At 44.6% G+C, this 20,245-nt stretch overlaps 1 protein-coding gene across 1 annotated transcript in view; it reads right to left on the bottom strand.

Annotated features, from left to right (window-relative positions):
- The window catches only part of TMPRSS13 (transmembrane serine protease 13), a 177,629-nt gene that overhangs the window by 58,298 nt on the left and 99,086 nt on the right, over positions 1-20,245 (bottom strand). Inside the window, exon 3 of the mRNA XM_069614461.1 lies at positions 19,488-19,595. Within this exon, the coding sequence (XP_069470562.1) occupies positions 19,488-19,595 (108 nt within the window). The remainder of the gene's footprint in view (positions 1-19,487; positions 19,596-20,245) is intronic.

Genomic DNA, 20,245 nt, shown 5'->3' with positions numbered 1-20,245 from the left:
AGGCAGAAAACCAGTTAAGAACCTTGTCGGATATCCCGACTTCTGACAAATGGGAAATAAGTATGGTACGATCAACCGTGACGAAAGCTGCGGATAGATCTAGCAACAATACTGCTCCCACTCCACCCTGGTCAACAAGGCGGATGAGGTAGTGGAGTACAGAATTAAGTACTGACTCAGTGCCCCTTACCGGGAGAAAGCCTGATTGAAAGATGTCGAAGCATCCAGAAGATTCCAGAAAGGAAGACAGAAGAGGGGAGACAAGGGCCTCCATGACCTTCAGCAGCACAAGGAGAAGTGAGATGGGGCGAAAGTTTTCAAGCAGCCCAGCATCAAGAGTGGGCTTCTTTAGCAGCGGTATAACCAGTGCATGTTTCAGAGGACTAGGAATAAAGCCCTCAGAAAACGACATGTTAACAGCCGTTGAGATATAGGAAATCACTGCGCCCGAGATGCTTTAAGCAAGGTGAGAGGAATAGGATCAGTCGGAGAGGCGGATTTAAGGTGTTGAATAGCCCCAGAGATGTCACATTCACTGAACACAGGGAAAGAGGACCAGGTGGACTTGGGCGATGGCGGAGGAGGCAGGGCCAGCCCAGGGGAGACATTCTGAATTGTTTCTATCTTAGTCACGAAAAAAGATGACAGAGCTTGGGAAGGTGTAGCAGAGCCTGAAGTGCTAGGGGTCGACAAGGACTGAACGAGTTCAAATAGAGCCTTGGGCTTGTTAACTGCAGCTTGTACCTTGTCACAATCGTTGTTATTCAGGATGTCGAAAACATTTGATTAGTGGCTTAAAGCAACTTTATTTCTTGTGCATGTCAGATAGTAGACATCATGGATATAAACCAATCTTTAAATGGGCGCTTTGTGTTGCTCACTTTAACTATCAGATTTGCAAGGTGACTGGTGCTCTGCGAGCACCTTCGGTTGGAAATGGTCCATCATGCATATTTATCCTAACGCCGAGGACGTCTTTTCCTTCTTCATGGTGGCTATATATCCATATGGGCAGGACACTCCGGCTTCTGCCACTGTGTAGCTAGCTGCTGCCGCAGAATTTTCACATCTCTCAAAGCGCTGTTATAACTAAGTGGACCAGTAGGTGGCAGCAATGAATCAATAATTGAGGTTGAGCACCCTTTAGTCCGGTACGCCGTGTTTTGGCACAGCGCTTTGGGTGCCGACTGTTTCGGTGCAGCATTTTTGGCGCAGGTCCCTTTTAAGCGCAGGCTTACATACATTTACAGTCAGCCAAGGCACAGGAAAATGCAGTGCTTTGGTTGAGAGTATATTTTAGCAAACAATAGCCGTCCAGTGCAAGGACCTGCACTGAGTGCACGCTCCATGTAGAAATAGGTTGCTGTGTCCTGCAAACAATAACTTGTGGGACACAGCAGCCTTATTTCTGCATCGAGCGTACACTCGCAGTACACCCCCTTCTACTGCTGCATTTTTCCGTGCTTTAGTTGACAGTATATTTACAGGATAAAGTGAAAAATACAGGTTCCCGTATAGATTCTCTTTGCGCTATGCTTATGTCTGAACAGTACACCGTTTCCTATTTATTCTGGCCCCCCCAGGGCTGCATTGGTATAACGATGCCCCCACCTGTACTGGCTTTCAAATACAATCAATAAAACGACATTGGACTCTAATTGCGCCCTTCAATTGGCATTTATTCAAAACACAAAACATGATATAAATTTATTTATTCAACGTTGCCCATCTTTAACAATATCTTCACACGGTCCCAATGTAAACCAAACACTGAACACTGATAATCATTTGCCAGCACGTGTTGCGCTCAGACTCCACCCAATCTTCCTCGCCAAGTCTAATGAGCTTCTTCAAGGCTGTGCCAGCATCCTTAATCTGTTCGCCCATTTCACCCTTGACTTCACAATATCATCTGCAAGCAGCCACACAACTTTTTTCAGAAGCAGTTTTTTTTCGCAGTAACAATTTTGGAATATATATATTTACAGTGCTGGAAATGGGAAAAATCTACAGGGGGCACGGGGGGGGGGGGGGACTCACTCATCCTTGGAGGGGCAGGCCATGGGGAGTAAGGGGTGGGGTCAAGGGGCATGGCCCCAGGCCTGGTCATGCAATACAGTATCTGGATTTGTACTTGTGTAGGATTCCTTACTATGGGGTATCCCACAGATTTGTACTTGTGTAGGATTCCTTACTATGGGGCATGCTGCAGACTTGTACTTGTGTAGGATTCCTTACGACGGGGTATCCAGTAGACTTCTACTTGTGTAGGATTCCTTACTATGGAGTATCCCGTAGATTTGTACTTGTGCAGGATTCTTCACTGGGATATTCCATAGATTTGTACTTGTGTAGAATTCCTCAGCATAGGCTACTCCTGGCAGAGGAGCTGGTGGGTTACTGAACTATCCTTTGTGTGATGCTTGGCACAGTGCCCCGAGTTGGCGGGCAGAAGCGGAAGCAGGGTTGAAGGGGCTGGTAAAGGCAGACCATCTCCAAGTGCTGTCTTTAAAGAAACAGGGTCAAGTCGCAGAACATTTTTTTTCAGCAGTGCCCACTTGCATTTTGCTCTAAAAGATGAAAGTTTGCCCAAGTAAAAACATTGTGCCTTCATGGATTATACAGTCAGTGGGGGTTCCCAAGGGCATGAGCAAATGCAGGGGAGGAGTTACCCAATGAAGGGTAAACAAATGGAATTGGAGATTGGAGCATTGCTGGGCTATAAACAAATGTGTTGGGTGAGCCCTAGCGCATTGAGGAATACTTTGCTGTGGGGTTTATTAGGTGCAGGATCCTAAAAAATCGGAAGGCGTCAAGATTGTGGATGTCAGACTAGTTAATAGGCAGCAGAGTTGTTTGAAAAAAGGGAGGAAAGAAATGAAGATCCAGAAATAGGACTTACTTTAAATTCACATTACAAGTCGCAGAACCGGTTTGCAGAGGTGTTGGCAGGTGCTGCTTCTGGGATCGTCAGAACCTGCCCATGATTGCAGGGGGTAAAACATGCATGCACTGGACTGCAGAGTCAATGGCACTCTGCACAGGTTTGAGGTGTACACTTTTCAGATCTGCTCATCAGGGAATCTTTATTTAGCCACCGTCTTGTAGATTTTGGAAATCAGGGTGGTGCGAGGACCCAGGACTGGGACACTGACACAGAGACGTCCGGTTTTTGGTCATAAACTAAATAAATAAATGAAGGGGTTGGGGAAATGCCTCTGTCCCGCTTATCATAGACGTTTCCCTGCCTAAAACCAAAACCATCAGGGTCAGGACGTCCAAAGCAAAACCATCCAGTGTTCAAAGTACTATTCTGGCCCTCACATTCTTAAACTAAAGCCTAAAGTGAAAAGGGTAATGTATTTGGACTTAGGTGGTGCACAAAGGTTGTAACAGGATAGAGTTCCTTATTCCAGAGGGCGATTCCCTTTCCCTGCTGGAGTTCTCCTCTCTTGGTTGCTTATTCATCAATATCAGTTCCTTGGGTTTTCTCTTGAGTAACAAAATTAGTGTACAAAACAACTTAGCTCTTTGTCTAGTTAGTATGCGTGGCATAGTCTCCTGCCAGATTTTTACTCCTCTTCTCACAATCAGCAAAGCCTTCATGCTTTTTACACTTTTAATTTGTCTGGAATACTTCCTTGCCTGGGCTTCTCTCTCTCTCTCTCTCTCTCTCCACCCGCTATCCCCCCCCCCCGCTCCTTGGGTGGACTCACTGGCTTTGGCTGGCATATTCTCCTCTCGCGGTAAGCCATCAGCATCTCCTTTTCGGTTGCCGCATCTCAGATTCTCCACATCCGGCAGTCCCTGGTGGGGTCTTCTGCTTCACGTCTCCAGGTTCCGGTAAGGCAAAAGCTGCCTCCAAACACCTGCGAATGCCTGGGGAACCCCCAGTTTGCTTCTGGCATCTTTCATCTCACAGTTTCCCGCTTCTTGAGGCGGTCGGCTCCACAGCCCTCTCCTCCAGCCTCACGGTCTCTCAGCTTGTTTGGAGAGAAGTAGCTTGCTCTCTCCAGAAGCTCTCTCCAGTAAGCTGCTCCACTTGTTTAAATCTCTCTGGCACAGGAATGTGATCACAACGACGAGAGCCCAGCCTGAGTTCCTGACCTTGCTTGATCTGCATTCCTCCGTTCATCTTCCTCGTTCCAGTTCTCTGGTAGTTATGGGAACAGACGTCCATTCTTAAATTTCTATAGGTCAAGTCTGGAAAGTCTGGGTAATTGCTCTTTAAGGGCAGGTCAGTTGTAGAGGACGTGTAAATGGAAGATTAGAAGGTGTTTTCATTAATTTTAGAGGGTAAGTCAGATCATGATGACTTGCATACAGTTCTCATTAGAAGGTCTTCAGCATCTTTCATAGGTGGATGAGGGGAGGTGTTACAGTGTGTCATTAAGACATTAGGCAAGGACGGGGTATCCTTAAAGGAAGAAGGAGGATACCATGTCTCATCCGATGGGCCATTATATTCTCCCAGAGGTGGTCTCCGCCGTGTGATCCTCCCTCATATCTGTCCTCAGGGTCAGGATCAGGTAGCGGCTGTCGTCCCCCGACCACCTGAGAAGACCGCCGGGAAAGAAGGGATGACACCATCGGATTCATCACAGTGAGGAATAAGACAAAGGGGTAAAAATAAGCAAAGTCATACGTCTCATGCCAGGTCTTTCTGCTGCCCCATGGCCTTTCTACAGTGAGAAGCAGTTCAGAGCTTCAGCCGCCTTCATCCAACGTTGGGTTGAATTGTTGAGACACGCACTGCAGTAACATCTTCAGTAACAGTCTATTACTTTACTGCTTGTCTCCTCTTGTAAACCCACCAGTTTCCAGCTCCATTCCATACATGTTTACACTCCCACTTTTGTATATGCAAGCCGATTTACAAGAACAAGCCTTTCCAGAGGTCTCATGTCCTGCAACTTGTATTTCAAGGTCTTCACATTTTTTAGGATTACTGAATGAAAGATGTCGATAGTCGGCAGATGTTCGAAGCTCAATATTTCTGTCTCTGGCCAATCATTTGCTAGCAACATACCGATGGGGCCTACCAACTCATTCAAGCCAAAGGCGATCCATTGTAGGACCTTCCGAAGCCATGCAGGTCATCATTTGTCCTTCCGTCATCTTCTAGTAGAAATGTATTCATTTGTTAGTGGATCATTTGTTTCAAGATGGCGGCGAGGCTGGTTTGCAAGAGGAGTTGAATCGTGCACATAACAGCAGCACAGGGGCCTAACCTCTCCAGGGGCAGAGGGTCGATTGTTTTTCCAAAAGGGTGGGTTCATGAGCCTGGAACTATGGTCACTCATTGTCTTCCGATCTTCGGGCAAGGAAAATGCTCCACTGCGTAACCTTTGAGAAGGTGGCCCATCAAATAAAGGACAATCAGGACGTGGGCGGCAGTAGATTGGACAGGCATGGCTAAAGTACCTGCAATGCGATTGGCCTGGGAAATGTCAACGGGCACTGGGCCACACCGCAGTAGCCTTACCACACTATGCCATACAATGCATAGGGGGACTCGTGCTAATCAGATGCTATAGACCACTTCCTAAAGTGGTCGTTCTGGATATAGGTTGATATCCAAGTCTATAAAGTGGTACTGGTTTGGAATACATACTGGAAACCAACACTATGTGGCTAAGTGCAAGGACAGGCGCTAGAGGGGAACTGGTGCAGATTGGAAAGGATTTCTTTTCTGGAATGTATGTTGTTGACTTTCATATTTATTTTTATTGTTTACATTTATAAAGTGCATAAAAGCAGCCCTTGAGCATCGTGGCGCTGTTACAAGCAAGACTTACTTAGTTACAGGACTGTTTCCCAAACAGTTAGTAAGGCCATCTTAAACATTAAGGAGAAGAAACAATACCTCAATCACACAGCCGATCTCTCCATAGACCCGCAGCATAGTGTGAGCCATTCGATCCAGTTTACCCGGGCTCTATGACCCCAAGACAGTAGGTCCTTGGTCTGCTTCACAAGGAAGCCACAGTTTCAAGCACCCTCACGCCCACCCAGTCACCCTCTGCGGGCCATGTTGCAGTGGCGTGCCAAGTACTAACAGCCAAGAAGGAAGATTATGTGCCATGGGGTTTGATCCGAAGTCTCCATTGTGTACTTGCCACAGCCCTGAGAGGCAGGGTATGGAGGGTGGCCAAACCTCTCCGTCATAGTACCATTTACTACCGCATTGAGTAAGATCACAGGTTGGAGTTTGGAGCAGGAGCCCCTTCGGAATACGGGAATACGGGCCACTAGTCGGTTCTGCACAATGTTGGTGGTCACAATATTCAGAAGGGGGGGGGCACATTATGTGTGGGGAGGAGACTTCTCTCAAGGTCTTAGAATGCAGGAAACTCAAGGGGGGGATGAGTTTATACCCAGAGTAGGAGCAGAGGGGTAAGTGAGGCAAGTCGGTCACTACTTTTGTGGTTCTTTCCTCTCCTCGACCATGAAAGAGTAGTGCAACTCTTGTAGGAAACCCTCACTTTAACCCTAACCAGTACTCCGTCTCATTGTCCATCACCAGTCTTTACTCTGGAGAAGGAGCCCCAGACTGTTCCAAACTATGAAGAATACATACCCAGCACCGCTCTACCGCTCTACAGTCCTCCCTGCGTGTGTCTTTACCAAAGAACGATCTGCTCCATAAAGAGTGTGGCTCCACACCCTACTCCCGTTCAAAGCCCCTCCCTTCAGCTGCGACGTCGGTTGGATTAAAGATGCCTCGCCCAACCACCCCCCACACCACGGCACACACTCGCACTCATCCCATTTGGGTAATCAAGTTTCCCCTGAATGGCAATGCTACGCAGGATCCATCGCTCTTCCGTTTCATCCAAACTGGGAAAACACAAGATTCTACACAATGAACACTAGGAAAATATTCCCACATGCAGGTAGGATGCCATGCTGCAAACGCTACTATAACTATAAACCAACATACAACAGATTGGTCCAACAACAATATTCAATGTATGTTAGAATAATTGCCATGCGCAAATTGTCTAATTGAAGAGTGGGGTTGCAGCATACCGACATAACTACAGGGTAAGCCCCCAAATAAGGGTTATGAAGACAGCATCAAGTAGTGATCTAAATAAGGCAAAAGACACCCAGAAGCAACCACGTGCAGCACTTTAAATAGAATTCCTGGGTAAGTGCACCGACTTCTTACTTTTGAAAAACCAATTTCTTATAACTAAAGAGAAGAATATTGTAGTCAAGATAAATAAACGTATCAGCTTTTGAAAAATATGTATTTTTTAAAAATATGCATTTTATTTATTTATTTTGGTACTATATGGGCAACACAGACGATATTGGGGGAAGTCTCGAGAAAGCTCCAGTAGGAGTCAAACACGTGTATACACCTCATCCGCAGGGAGGAGATCCCACAATAATAAACTTGAATGAAAAAGAAGGAATTCCTGGACATATCTAAATGGAAAAAAACAGATTTATTTATTTAAATAGCGCGCAAGCAGCCCAGGGTCATTGAGGCGCTGTTACTTGCAATAAACTTAGTTACATGGTACAGGCATGGTAGCGGTTGTTGACACATTGTGAATGAAGCAAGAAAACATAATGTTGTTACAGATATTGCTTTTGGTCATATAATACTGTATACATGAAAGTATTCATGCTGGTGTGTCTGGCCTTATGAGAAGAGGGTGGTCTTCAACGTTTTGCGGAAGGTGGTGAGGGAGGCCTCGCCACGGATAGTGGGTGGGTAGGGCATTCCAGTGAGAGGGCGAGAGATAAGGGAAGCTGGATCCGCCCGCTCTTGCTTTTTTCACTAGTGGCACTGAGAGCATGTTGGTGTACGGTGATCTTGTTGGCCTGGTAGAAGAGACGGGGTGTATCCTTTGTGAGAGGTATGCAGGAGCAGTGAGGTGAATGCACTTGTGGGTCAGTGTCAGGGCTTTGAATATGATCCTTTCTTTTATTGGGAGCCAGCGGGCTAGTTTTCTGGCCTCAGAGATGTGTTCTCTTTTGGCAATGCCTTGGGCTGCCCGGAGAGCATTGTTTTGTATGACTTGTAATCTCTCTAAGTTTTTATTGGAGGTTCCTAGAAAGAGTACGTTGCAGTAGTCTAGCCTAGAGCCGGTGATGGCTCTGGCTATGTTGGTGCAGTTCTCTTTGGAGAGAAAGGGTCTGACTGCATTGATAAGTTTGGCATGATATGCACCTGCAGAGGCTATTGCGTTGATTTGTCTGTCCATGGATAGGCTGGAATCCAGGTAAACTCCCAGAGATTTGACAGAGTCGGAAACTGGAATTTTAATGGAGTCAATGGTGAAGTTTATTGGATGGAAATAAACCAATAAACGAGCACGAACTAAATGATTGGATATGGAGGATGAGGGGAAAAAAAACTTCCTGTAAACAATGAAAAATGTATGTGAACTCTATACAGCTCAACCATTGTGGATCAAAATATTCATACCCCAAAACAAAGGAAATATTATATTCAAGCAGGAAGTAAAATAGCTACTCACTACAATCTGAACTCCACTATTTATACAGAAATAAAAGGGGGAATCACCATAAACTGACCAACTCTATGGTGGCAACGATGAACATATAATTATAATTTAAAAAAGCACAACACCTCTCTGAAGGACGTTGTTGTTAAAAGTTTAATTTAAAATAAAATTATTTAACAAACTCAGTTATCTCTTGCTCTGCCTTTGTGTCTATATTCAGTCCTTAACCAAGGGATACCAATGCCAGAAGACGACAAATCACTGGGGAGATGGACCATTCTGCTGCCCCAAACCTAAGTCTAGGTTTAGCACAGTCATGTGATGGGACCCAAGCACATGGCAGCACCACAGAAAGGTTGTCAGTCAATGACTCTACGCTCTGGCTTCACAAGACTTTCCTAAGTGCCTTAATATATGACTGACACTAGACCTTTACGTTCCTGGTGCTAGCACAGATGGAGAAAACATTACACAGTAGTAGTCTGCATGCCATCATGGTTGGGTATGGGTCGATACAGGCCGTCATGGTTGGGTATGGATCGATACAGGCCCTCATGGTTGGCCCTTGTGTCACAGGATCTTTCCCCTAAGCAGTCCCTTGTGTGCCCACTCCTGAAAAAATTGTAATCAGATCCTACCTGCCCTGCCAACTACCGTCCTATTTCCATCACCCCCTTCCTTGGGAAACTGCTGGAGAAGTTGGTTTTACCCAAACTCAACTCACACAATGAACTTGTTGGTGGTCTCCCCGACCATCAATCTTGATGCCGAGTATCCACAGGCACAGAAAACTGCTCTTCTGAACACCTGTGAAGAACAGCTTGCATCTCTGGACTTCAACTACCCAGCTGTCCTTACCCTTCCCAATCTCTCCTCTGCCTTGGACACAGTCAACCATTCCATCCACATACAAACGCTCCATGATACCCTTGGTATCTCCGAACGGGCACTAAAGTGTCTGACATCCTTCATTACTGAACGCTCTTCCTAAGTCATCCTGGGCACTTTCTCCTCTTCTACTTCCCTGTCCACCTGTGGTGTCCCCCAGGCTTCTATCCCCTCCCCCTGGCTCTTTAACATCTACCTTGCTCTGCTTGCACATCTCATCTCCTACTTCTCTTCCAACTTCCAGTGTTATTCAGACAACACACAGCTCTTTTTCAAACTCCCCGATGACCCTTCGGCACCCTCCATCATCCCGATTGCCTATCTGCCATGCAGTCCTGGTGCGACGCCAGTGATCGCTGCCTCAACGCCTGTAAAAACTGAGATCCTTCCCATCGGGACCCCTGATCCCTCCCTCCTACCCTTCACTCTGGCCTTCATCTTTGGGCTCTCCCACTGCGCCCTCTTCTGAAGCCAGAAACCTTGGAGTCCTCTTCAACTTCACTCTCTCCTTCCTCCCTCAGGACATTGCAAAGAAGTCCCACTTTCAGCTCTTCCTTCTCAAAGGAATTCTCCCTTTTCTGATCCAATTCTCTCTAGGCTTGACTATTGTAATAGCCTCCTCCTGAATCTACCATCTTCCACTCTGCGACCCCTCCAGCTAATCCAGATTAGGGCAGCAGGATTTATCCTTGGCTTTAAACCCAGGGACTGCATCTCTCCTGCACTGAAAAGTATTTTTGGCTCCCGGTTGCTGCACGGATTAAATTCAAATCCCTCTGCATCATCCACAAGGCGGTCCGGGCCCAGGGACCACGATAACTCCAACTCTCTCATACAAAATACTCTCCCTCTAGACCACTACGCTCCTCTGGCTCCAACTCTCTGTGTGTAAAGCGTTTTGCTAAACAGAGGATAGGTGGTGGCTCTCTTTCCCCAGCTGGCTCCCTCCTATGGAACAGCCTCCCCCTCACTCTGTGCCTTGTGCAGGATCTTCTTAAATTCTGGAAGCTCCTTAAAACTCTCCTCTTTACCTCCTCCATCCCTTCTTCTCTCCCCTGCTATTCCCACAGTGGCTGCAATTGGTGTCATGGGCCCTTATGCATCCTCAGGGCCCTGACCTCTCCACCATGTCGTCCCAGCTCCTGTCTATCTGCACTTACACTCTCTGCCCTGGTGGCATGCACTTAAACCCCTCGTGCCCCCTGGCCCCTGGCCGTGTAGCACTCAACATTCCTAGCACTTCCTTTGTGGCTCACCCATGATCTCAGACGCCACAGCACTGACCCCTTGCCTTCTTCCTTGCTGCACTTGCACGTTCTGAATACACTCAAAGCATAGTAGGATCTTCCTGTTTTCCCCTTCCCCCCACTGCTCTTCTATATTGAGTTTTTAATGTACTTTAATGTATTTCCCACTCCTGCTCCCTCCCTTGACCTGTGGGCGCTTTGAAACAGTATTTTCTTATTGTACAAGCGCCTAACAAGCAAAAAATAAAATAAAAATATAAAATGCAGGCCCTCATGGTTTGGTATGGATTGATACAGGCCCTCATGGTTTGGTATGGATTGATACAGGAACCAATTTTTCTGTTATTGCACCAGCAAACCTTTATGTACTAGACACGACTTTGGAAAAGATCTGAATTCCAATCCTTCTATATAGACAAATAGATACAAATACAACAAAATACTTGCTCCTCATTAAGAGGTCTTCCAATTTACCCTTCAGCGAGAGAGAGAAATAGATGTAACCCAAGAACGTGCCTGTCCTTTCTGGAATGCCTTTTCACTCAACCTTTGCAGACATTAAACTAAAATACACAAAAGCTTTAACAAGGATTACTGCATTTTCTAGCATTACTCAAGATGATCTGAAATGTAGAATCCTAATCGAATAGGCAACAAAATAACGAGACTGGAAACGAGAGTCGCCCTTACCAAAAATGCCGTGCAAGTCTCGAAAGCAGTTGCCACCAGACACAAAAGGAGCCCGACTGCCAATGTGGGCCCAGAATGGATATACAAACATTCGTCACCTAAGCACACTCCAAAGAGGTTTTATGTAGTGAATGAAAAGTCATAAGCGACTACTATTCTTCAATGATGATATGTCGCCGTATAGCGTGTCATAGAAATGGGAATAGTAAAGTTTAAGCAAATTTCAGTTCCTTTACCAAGAATCTACCCATGAGGAAACCCAGGCTACTAAATAAAAACATGGTCTTTTCGCTCAAAACTGAAATGCTACAGATCAATTCAAGATTTTCTCGGCTCCAAATCTAAAAAGGGCCCTGCAGTAAATTTAATCTGTTCCTGAACTGGACTTCCATGTCAATGGTATACTCCTGAAAGGCAGAGCACACTGTGTCCTCCACACTGTTAAATGTACTTTATATGCACTTACTCTGCCTGTGCAGACTATTATCATCTCAGAATTTCAAGGGTTGTGAGCAACTGTTTTTTCCCTATGTTCCCACCCTCCTTGAGCACTTTGAAGCACTTGCCTGTGTATAGGCTCTATATAAATAAACAATACAACATTGACCTTGAAGTGCCATCAGGGAAGGGCACACATTTTACTCCCACCCCCCCTCCCCGCAACCCCCCGCCCCCCTCGAGCTACATGCCACATGGATGGACTAATATGTCTGCAGTCTCAAACATGCCAGGTTTTAAGGCTAATCACAGACCGTGTTAAGAACTCTTTAGATTCACTATACATTGTACGGATATCAAGAAAACCTGAAGTGTATTTAGCTCAAGGATTGGACCTGTGACTCCTGCGGTAGGTGAGATACTATGGTGATGAGGATTATGGAAGCTTCGAGGAACAGTTGCATCATGTTATGCTCCAAGGAGTGGTCCAATCCACAGTGAATAGAAAGTACATTACTCTAGTTATAAAACGAGTCGACTTCTGTGACGAATCCAATGGAGACATAATGGATTCCCAGCAATAGCTTCCTTCCATGTGTCCAGGGGATGGCAGCCGCTACCTGATCCTGGGGGCGGCTATATGAAGGGGAGGAGATGGTCACCGGGGAGAGGTCATGGCTTCATTGAGTGAGACGCGCTCCCACTTTCCCGTGAGGAAGCACCCCTGTTGCCCAATACCCTAATGGTCTATTGCCATGCTAGTTCTCCTTCAGGTAGAACTGATTCTCAATATAGAATATTTGGAAAACACCCTTCAAACATTATGCAACAAAATAATCATCAATGGACTTCAATTCCCACAACCACCCAATCCTCAGTTAATATCAGTGGACTTCAAATACCACAAAAACCCATGTACTGAGACAAGGAGTTGACGCAGAGCGGCAAGCCTATTGAGCGTGCTAGTTGTTGGATGAAGGCACCTGTGCGCGGGACCTTTAAAAATGTGACCTGCATGGTAAGAAGCAGCTAACTCAGGAGAAAACGTGACTGCTTCAGTGAAGGCGGACGGAGGCTGGAGGCACGAGCCGGTGTGTGAAAGCTGGAGGCACGAGCCGGTGTGTGAAAGCTGGAGGCACGAGCCGGTGTGTGAAAGCTGGAGGCACGAGCCGGTATGCTGGAACATGGGAGCTTGCAGGCAGAGAAGGACATTTATTTTATTGGGTATTTATAATGCGCCTATACAGCCAAAAACTGTTTCAAGGAGCATCAAGACAAAGGAGGGTGAGGAACAGGAGAAAACAACAACGTTCATACCAGGTCTTCAAACATTTGGAATGTGCAAGTGATGTAAAAAGAATGCATGGGAAGGGAAAGGGGTGCTAGTGGGGCACAGGGAAGAAGACTGAGGAAGAAGACCTACTAGGTCATGAGACAATTTGGAGCATTCAAGTTCAGTAGCCAAAAGAGGGTAGAGGGGAGGAAGTGATAAATAGGGATGGAGACAAACAATAACGTTCCTACTAGGTTGTGAGACAATTCGGAGCTTTCGCGTGCAGTAACAAAAAGAAGGGGGAGGAGGGCATTGTAGGTTGAGGCTGATTAGCGAAGAAGACCATTTTTTTTCTTTTCTTTTTCTTTATTGTCCGTTTGGATATTATACAAATCATAATCACAGTTACAAAAATGAAATGCAATTCATTCTTATATCAAAAACACTTCACTGAGTTTTAAAATGGAGAAGAAACAACAAAACATTAACATACCTCAAACAATGACACAAAGACACAAAAGATTCTTGCAATATATCTAAAAGAAACTTAGCTTAAGAATTCCAAACAGATCACTAATAAAGTTTTCGTCTGAAGCAGCAATACATGGCTACATTAGGATTCTTCGTAATTTAGGATTAACTTTGATGCCTCCTTCCAGATATGGTAGGCGGCTGCTGTGATAACAATTGATGCATCTCTATGTATAGTGTTCGAAAATGTATGTTTCAATATATTCAATCTATTTAACAAAATTCATATAGCCCTTCAAATAATGATTTTTTTTAAATGCTAAACAAGTAGTTAGTAAGAGGCGACCTGTCTCGATCCCATTTCCAGAAAAGCAGAATAGCCTGTCTTGATGGGGAATTTTTTCCAAGCCCCAATGTAGTCCAAGGTGAGAAGGAGGTTCAGATGTAAATATATAATAAATCACCTGATTGAAAAGGAGCATGATTTAGTTAAATACATTTGGGGTGTATTTAAAGGGAAGCTTTGTGGGAATATTCATTATATCTCCTTTTGGCTGACAATTTGTCAATGTTATCAACTCTGTCACAGTCTCTCGATTTTTTCTTCAATATTTCTTCTGTATTGGATGCTTTAATAGCGGTTTCATAGGATACTTTCAATGTTTGCAAGTAAGAAAGAGCTGCATGCTCCAATTCCTGAATGAACGTGCTGTTTTAGACTATAGGAGATTGCTTACCAATTGGTCTCTGTAATTTATTCGAGTTGGAAGAGAGTGGCGTAATCTTTCGGTATAACAAGGTTCTTTGTAACCGCCGTATTGAAAAGAGGGAAGAGCGCGCAAATTCCATTCTCAGTGCCTCCAATGGAACAGTGTTTGGAAGGTTTCCTAAAGAAAGGAGCATTTTTCCCCTCTATTTTACTCAACCAAGTAATATGCCTATATGGGAGAGCGGGGAGACCATACATTCGGCCCGGACTGATGGTGACATGATAAATTGTCAAAAGTCCTTCAAGGTTGTTACCCCCCCCCCTGTCCCCCTCTGCAAGCGCTATAAGGATTAACCACCAACCATTTGTTTCAGATCTTAGGAAATATAAAATCACCATAATAGCGTGCAGTGGGTTTAGGTTTTATTGGGAAACCTAGGTAATGGTCCACAACTGTTAAGTCAAGCATGTCAGCCACATGCACATTAAACAGTAGGGATGCGAGGATGCACCCCTTCTTAAGGCCTTGATTGGTATTAAAATCATCAGTACCGTCACGGATGTATTTGTGTACAAGATTTTAATTCCCCATTTCTCTAGTGTATGCCAGAGAATGGATCGACAGACTAGGTCAAAAGCCTTGCTGTAATCGACGGAACAGCAGTACAAATATTGGTTTCATCGGCCTCTGCCATCAAATAGTGTATGCACTTATATTATCCACCGTGTTGTGCACCTTCCTAAACCCAGTCCGGATGGGTTTCAGTAATTCCTTCTCTTGGGCCCTCTTGGTAAGTCTATTCAGCACAAAGATCGAGAGTCTTTTCTGGCTAGAGTCAAGCATCCCGAGCCGGCGGTCATTTGCCGGATCCATTCTGTCTCCTTTTTTAAAAACCGGTATCGGAATAGATTTCCACCAGCTGTTAGGAATCTCGCCACTAGCCTCTATCCCACAGAATAAACCCAGCAGTGCTTTTGCCCTAAAGAGGGGGTTTGATTTAATACGAATGTTAGAAATACCATCTGGCCCTGGAGCTTACAAGACCTTACGTTTTTTTAATAATGACAATGTCCTCGAGCTCACCGCCAGTTATAAGCTTATTTTGAAATGAATAGCTCATCTTTCTGTCCTTGACATCTTCAATATCAAAATATAGCTCAGTAATATAGGATCCCCAAATAGTTTCTGACACCGGATTTAGTTCCAGAGGAGTGGTCGTTAATTAGAATTCTCTGTACCGGGACCAGAACTTTCGATTATCGTTAGCTTTTAGCAAACCAAACATCACCCGCCAGTTGTCGCTGCTTAAGGAATTCTTATGTTGACGCAGCCCGTTTTTATAGCGTGTGGCAAGAATGGTCGTGCAAGCTTTTTTCTCAGAACGAATGTGAAGATGGACCTCTGACCATGGGCCTTTCCTTCCAATAAGGCAACTTTTTGTTGATGTATCAAAGTGTTGAAAGAAGCAAATTGGTCTTTACAAGGTTTGCCAAATGAGGTAGATTTGTTTAAGTAAAAGCTTTGCATTATTTTCTAAATCATTGTTTCTATATCCCAATGATGCTGCGCCAACCGGGATTCAAGTGGCAATTGGTTTGCTATTAAGATGCTATTTACTATTGTAATCATTTTGCCCATGTTCTACGTTTGCCCCGGAGATTGACTCTTATGGCCGTATTGAAGTAAGATCGAGGGGCAGATAGTGCACTATTTACAGTCCATGTTAGCAAAGCATGGTCACTTAAGTGGTCTGGTAGAATTTTTACCAGACCACAGCGCCCAGCCATGATGGTGTCAGTTATGGCATAGTCGATACACGACTTAGAGCGCCCATTTGTCCAAGTGTAATTAATGTAGTTTTTTCTTCTGCATTACAGGGTAGGCAGGCTAATCCATAGAGAGCTAGAAATGTTTTCGAATTCCGGTCGGGGTTTCCCAATGTAGGTTCATTGCGATGTAGATCTTTAGGGTTTAAGTTGCTTGCAATTAATACAGAAACATTGAGATAAATGTCATACTAACGCATGAGAATGTCACCAATTCGTTTTGAGTTCTTTTGGTGTGGACTCCATTAGGCGGATCATAAACGTTAATGATCAGTGTTCTCAAGGTAATATTAAATGGGACACACAGTAACGTTCCTAACTAGGTCGTGAGACAATTTGGAGCATGCAAGTGCGATAACAGAATAGGGGAGGAGGAGGAGTGCAGGATGGGAAGGGATGGTAATGCTCAGGGGGGATGGAGGAGAAGTAAACATAAAAAGCATTTGGAGATGCCAGGAACAGTGAGAGGGTCCCTGGGCATCTGGCAACCAAGAAAAGCATAATTTTCCTTACCAGAAAAGCCAACGTGCAGGAGCAGAGCCGCGAGGAAGCCTGGAGAGACGTTGGAGCCGCCCAGAGTGGGAAGCAGGCAGCGAAAGTACGCTGCGTAAGCATGAGCAAGCCCGAAAATGCAACAGAGAACTGGTGAGCCTGCCAAAGCAGAGTGGGAACCCTTGTAAAGTTACAGAAAGTGAAATGAAAAGAAGAGTGTTTATAAATCAAAAAGGCAGAAGATTTTGAACATTGTGAAATTACGGAAAGTAAAGTGATTGTTTGTCAAGTAGCTATATCAAGCCAACAAGAAAGGTATACGCTAGTTGAAGATAAAGAGGAGCTATAAGCACAAGGCAGCTGTGAAATACAAGAGAATTTCTGGCAGGGGAGTATGCGAGTCAGTTGTGAACACGAGAGAAGTCCTGGCAGAGAAGAACACCAGGCAAGTGAGTCCTGGCAGGAGAGTATACCAGGCAAATTGCAATCCTACAATGAGTGTCATGTAGAAACAGTGTTTGTTAAACAAGGAAGGAACTTGTGTTACAATCAGGAACGTTTTGTTAAAGAAGAACTTCCAAGTCTGAACAGTGTTTGTCTAACAGGATTGTTGTGGGCCAATAAAGACACAAAGGAACTGTTACGCCCAGAGACATTTGGGATACCTGTGAAGAATCCAGGGGAAGAGAATCACCCTCTGGAATTAAGATCTTCCCCATTCCCAACATTTACGTTGGAGCTATTCCACTTTTAAGAACACTTTTTGCAAATACCAGGTTATAGAATTTCCCTTGTCACTTTATCATTTTGTTGTCGTGAGGGTCAGGATAGATTTTTTGGCAACAAGGACAGCTTTTGATTTATGACATCCTGACAAAGACAAATCCTTAGTTTTGGTTTGTTTTTAGATAAGGGAACCTCCTTTTTTTAGAATAGGGTCAGAGAGGCATTTTCCCAACACATTTAAGTTGAATAAAAGTTTATAACCAAAACATGACAACTTTGTGTCCGGCTTTCATTCCCGACCCCCGACACTGCATTCTGCCAATGCAAACGAGGCAAATGTATTAAATAGAGCATGGGCCTCATTAAGCGTTTGGTAATATTCCTGTGGTAAATCTGCCAAACTATTACTGTTACCGCTACATTGCCCCACTGATTTACTGTGGGATTAGAAGTGGTGGTAGGTAATTTGTAAATCCTCATTTTTGGTGTTCATAGGACTCCATCGGGTTTTTGGCAGATCTACATTATTCTGTCGCAGTAATTCCATTGTTTTTTGGAGAAAAAGTGGAGAATTTAAAACCAGCTTTTGGGGGGGGGCCCACTTTTCCTCCCAACTCAGAATTCGTCAGTGTGGTAATTTTTACTGCACTGCCAAACTCATAATGAGGCCCCATGTAAGCTGTACATGTAGTGCAACCACCATGGACAATCGCAGGGAATTCATTTTGAGTGTTTGTCTATTTACATGTCATGAGAAAACAACAGTGGCTGCAGATGGCCGATTCTTTAGCAGTTGTCAGAGAAAGAGTTTGAAATACCAGATAAATGTTAGACATTTCTGGCCTACTTCGCAATCGGAGTATCACAAAATTGTCAAGCCTTGCTCAAGAAAGTCGGAAATACGCATAAAGACCTTCTGTTCAAGAATCTTAGTTTCCACATGTCCCAAAGTGGTGGCCAGGAAGAAAAAGAAGGGTATTAGAATGTGTATGGACTCAAGTGTAGGTTTGACTTTGCTGGATGCGAGGCACATTTGCCATCAGACCACATATTCCAAGGCAACTTAATTTATTTGCCCTCTTCAGTTATTTATAATGTAATGTATGCCCCATGTACTATACAAATATTTGCCCTCCCAACAGCAATGGGGAAAACAAAACAAGATCTGTACGCATGCATCTGAATTGTTTGTATTCGGAGAGAAACCAGAAAATAAAATAAAAAGCAATTTCCGGTCTTAATGCCCAAACATACCAGATTGGCTGCCCCTCTGCTTCAGGTTGCACCATATAAGGTGCGGCACACTCCACAGCAAGACAAGTCGCGGTCTTTACATGCACAGTCCCTACTAAGCACAGTCTAAAGTGTGTAGTGGACTATATTCTACAAGAGGATGTAGGCAAGATCCGCATTTCTGCAGGACACACTACTACTTAGGTTAGCCGTGTCAAATGAAAACATTCCAATCTCTTTTCAATGCAAGTCCTCAGAGCCGGTTCCCTTTCTTCCATAATTATATCAAGACATCTGAAGCGTTAGTGACAAGTCATGACTTTCTGAAAGGTCTGTGGGATGGTATTATTGGAATCGTACAAAAAGGTCGACCTGGGAATTGCGATGGCCGAAAATGCCAACTTTTTTTTTTTTTAAACCCCACTCCCCCCCCCCCACACCCGCCTTAAACCATATATATATATGTGGGGTGTTTCAAGTATATTATTAATATGGGGGATGGGGGTGCTGTGGGGGTCTCCCCCGCATATATATGTGGTGTAAAGGGTTAAAAATAAAAAGTCAGCATTTTCGGCCGTCGCAATAATCACATAGATCCGAATGATCAGGCAGTGTTCCCTCACTATTTAATTACCTTTTCCCCCCACAAAACAAGACACCAGTCACCAGGATTAGATCAGAACATTCTTTTTTCCCTCCCTTTTTAAAATGTGTTTTATTAGCATTCACAATATACTGTCATCAGTGCCATACAATTCTTGATCGTAAAAATGAGAATCTGTGCCGTTTTCCATCGTAAGTCAAATGGGCGTCACGTTTTCCAGTAAATGTGCACCCCTTTGCGTTACCGCAACCCCTGCTGCCCTCTCAAGAGTAGAGCGCCAACCTTTACTCACTACATTCTAAGCACATTGACGTGTGGCAGGTTGTATACACCAGACACTACGCCGGTCTCTCAAAAAAGGGGCAAAGGAGAGCAGGAAAGGGCATAGGGGAGTACAACTTACATGCCACGATGACAGCAACGATGGCCGCAATTCCCAAAATGATGATGCAAACGAAGACCATCCGTACCTTCCGGCTGCATGACGGCAAAGAGAAGGGCAGCTTTGATCCTGGTGAAAAACATACACACACACACACAGAAGTCAGTTCCGCATCAGTGCGTGGGGACCAACACGACCGGTCACAGATTGAAAACCTGGTCAATTTCCCCTCTAGCACACAAAGAATCAAGTACCAGTACGTCGATTTTCATAGCGCCTCCTGTGGTGACATTCGCCTCTTGGCACTAGTAAGATTATCAGGGGCCTAGTCGGCTTCTAAAGAACACTTAAAGGACGTTCGTCCTGTGAGGATATGACCTTTATGGACATTTATTAGTACATGTTTGAGTAGAAATTTGGTTTTTGAAGAAAACAGATTGGTTCTCCACTCCCAGCACCCCTCCCACTTAGTCGGTGGATTGTTTTGGCTCGAATTTTCCCATGCTTTAACATTTTTTTTTAAATTAAAATAGGTTTTTACCCTTGGTCCAGTTCTACTTCTGTTAGAAAAGGTGTGCTTTATAATAAACAAATACAGAAGGGCATTCAAGAGAGATCACTAGTTTTAGAAAATAAAATAGGGTCCGATCAAGCTGCGGATCAGAGCCAAATACGGAAACTCAGGGTGGTGTTTAAGAAGACAAAGGGAAGGGGAAAAAGGCATTCTGCAGTTTCCATGACAGGCTGAGTCAGACAAGTGCATTATTGAGACGGAGTCA

This window comes from Ambystoma mexicanum, chromosome 9 (genome assembly GCF_040938575.1).
Source record: "Ambystoma mexicanum isolate Mex_15411 chromosome 9, UKY_AmexF1_1, whole genome shotgun sequence".
In the NCBI taxonomy this organism is placed as follows: Eukaryota; Metazoa; Chordata; class Amphibia; order Caudata; family Ambystomatidae; genus Ambystoma; species Ambystoma mexicanum.
Note: the sequence above shows the minus strand (reverse complement) of the source record. Positions and strands in the feature narration are given on the sequence as shown.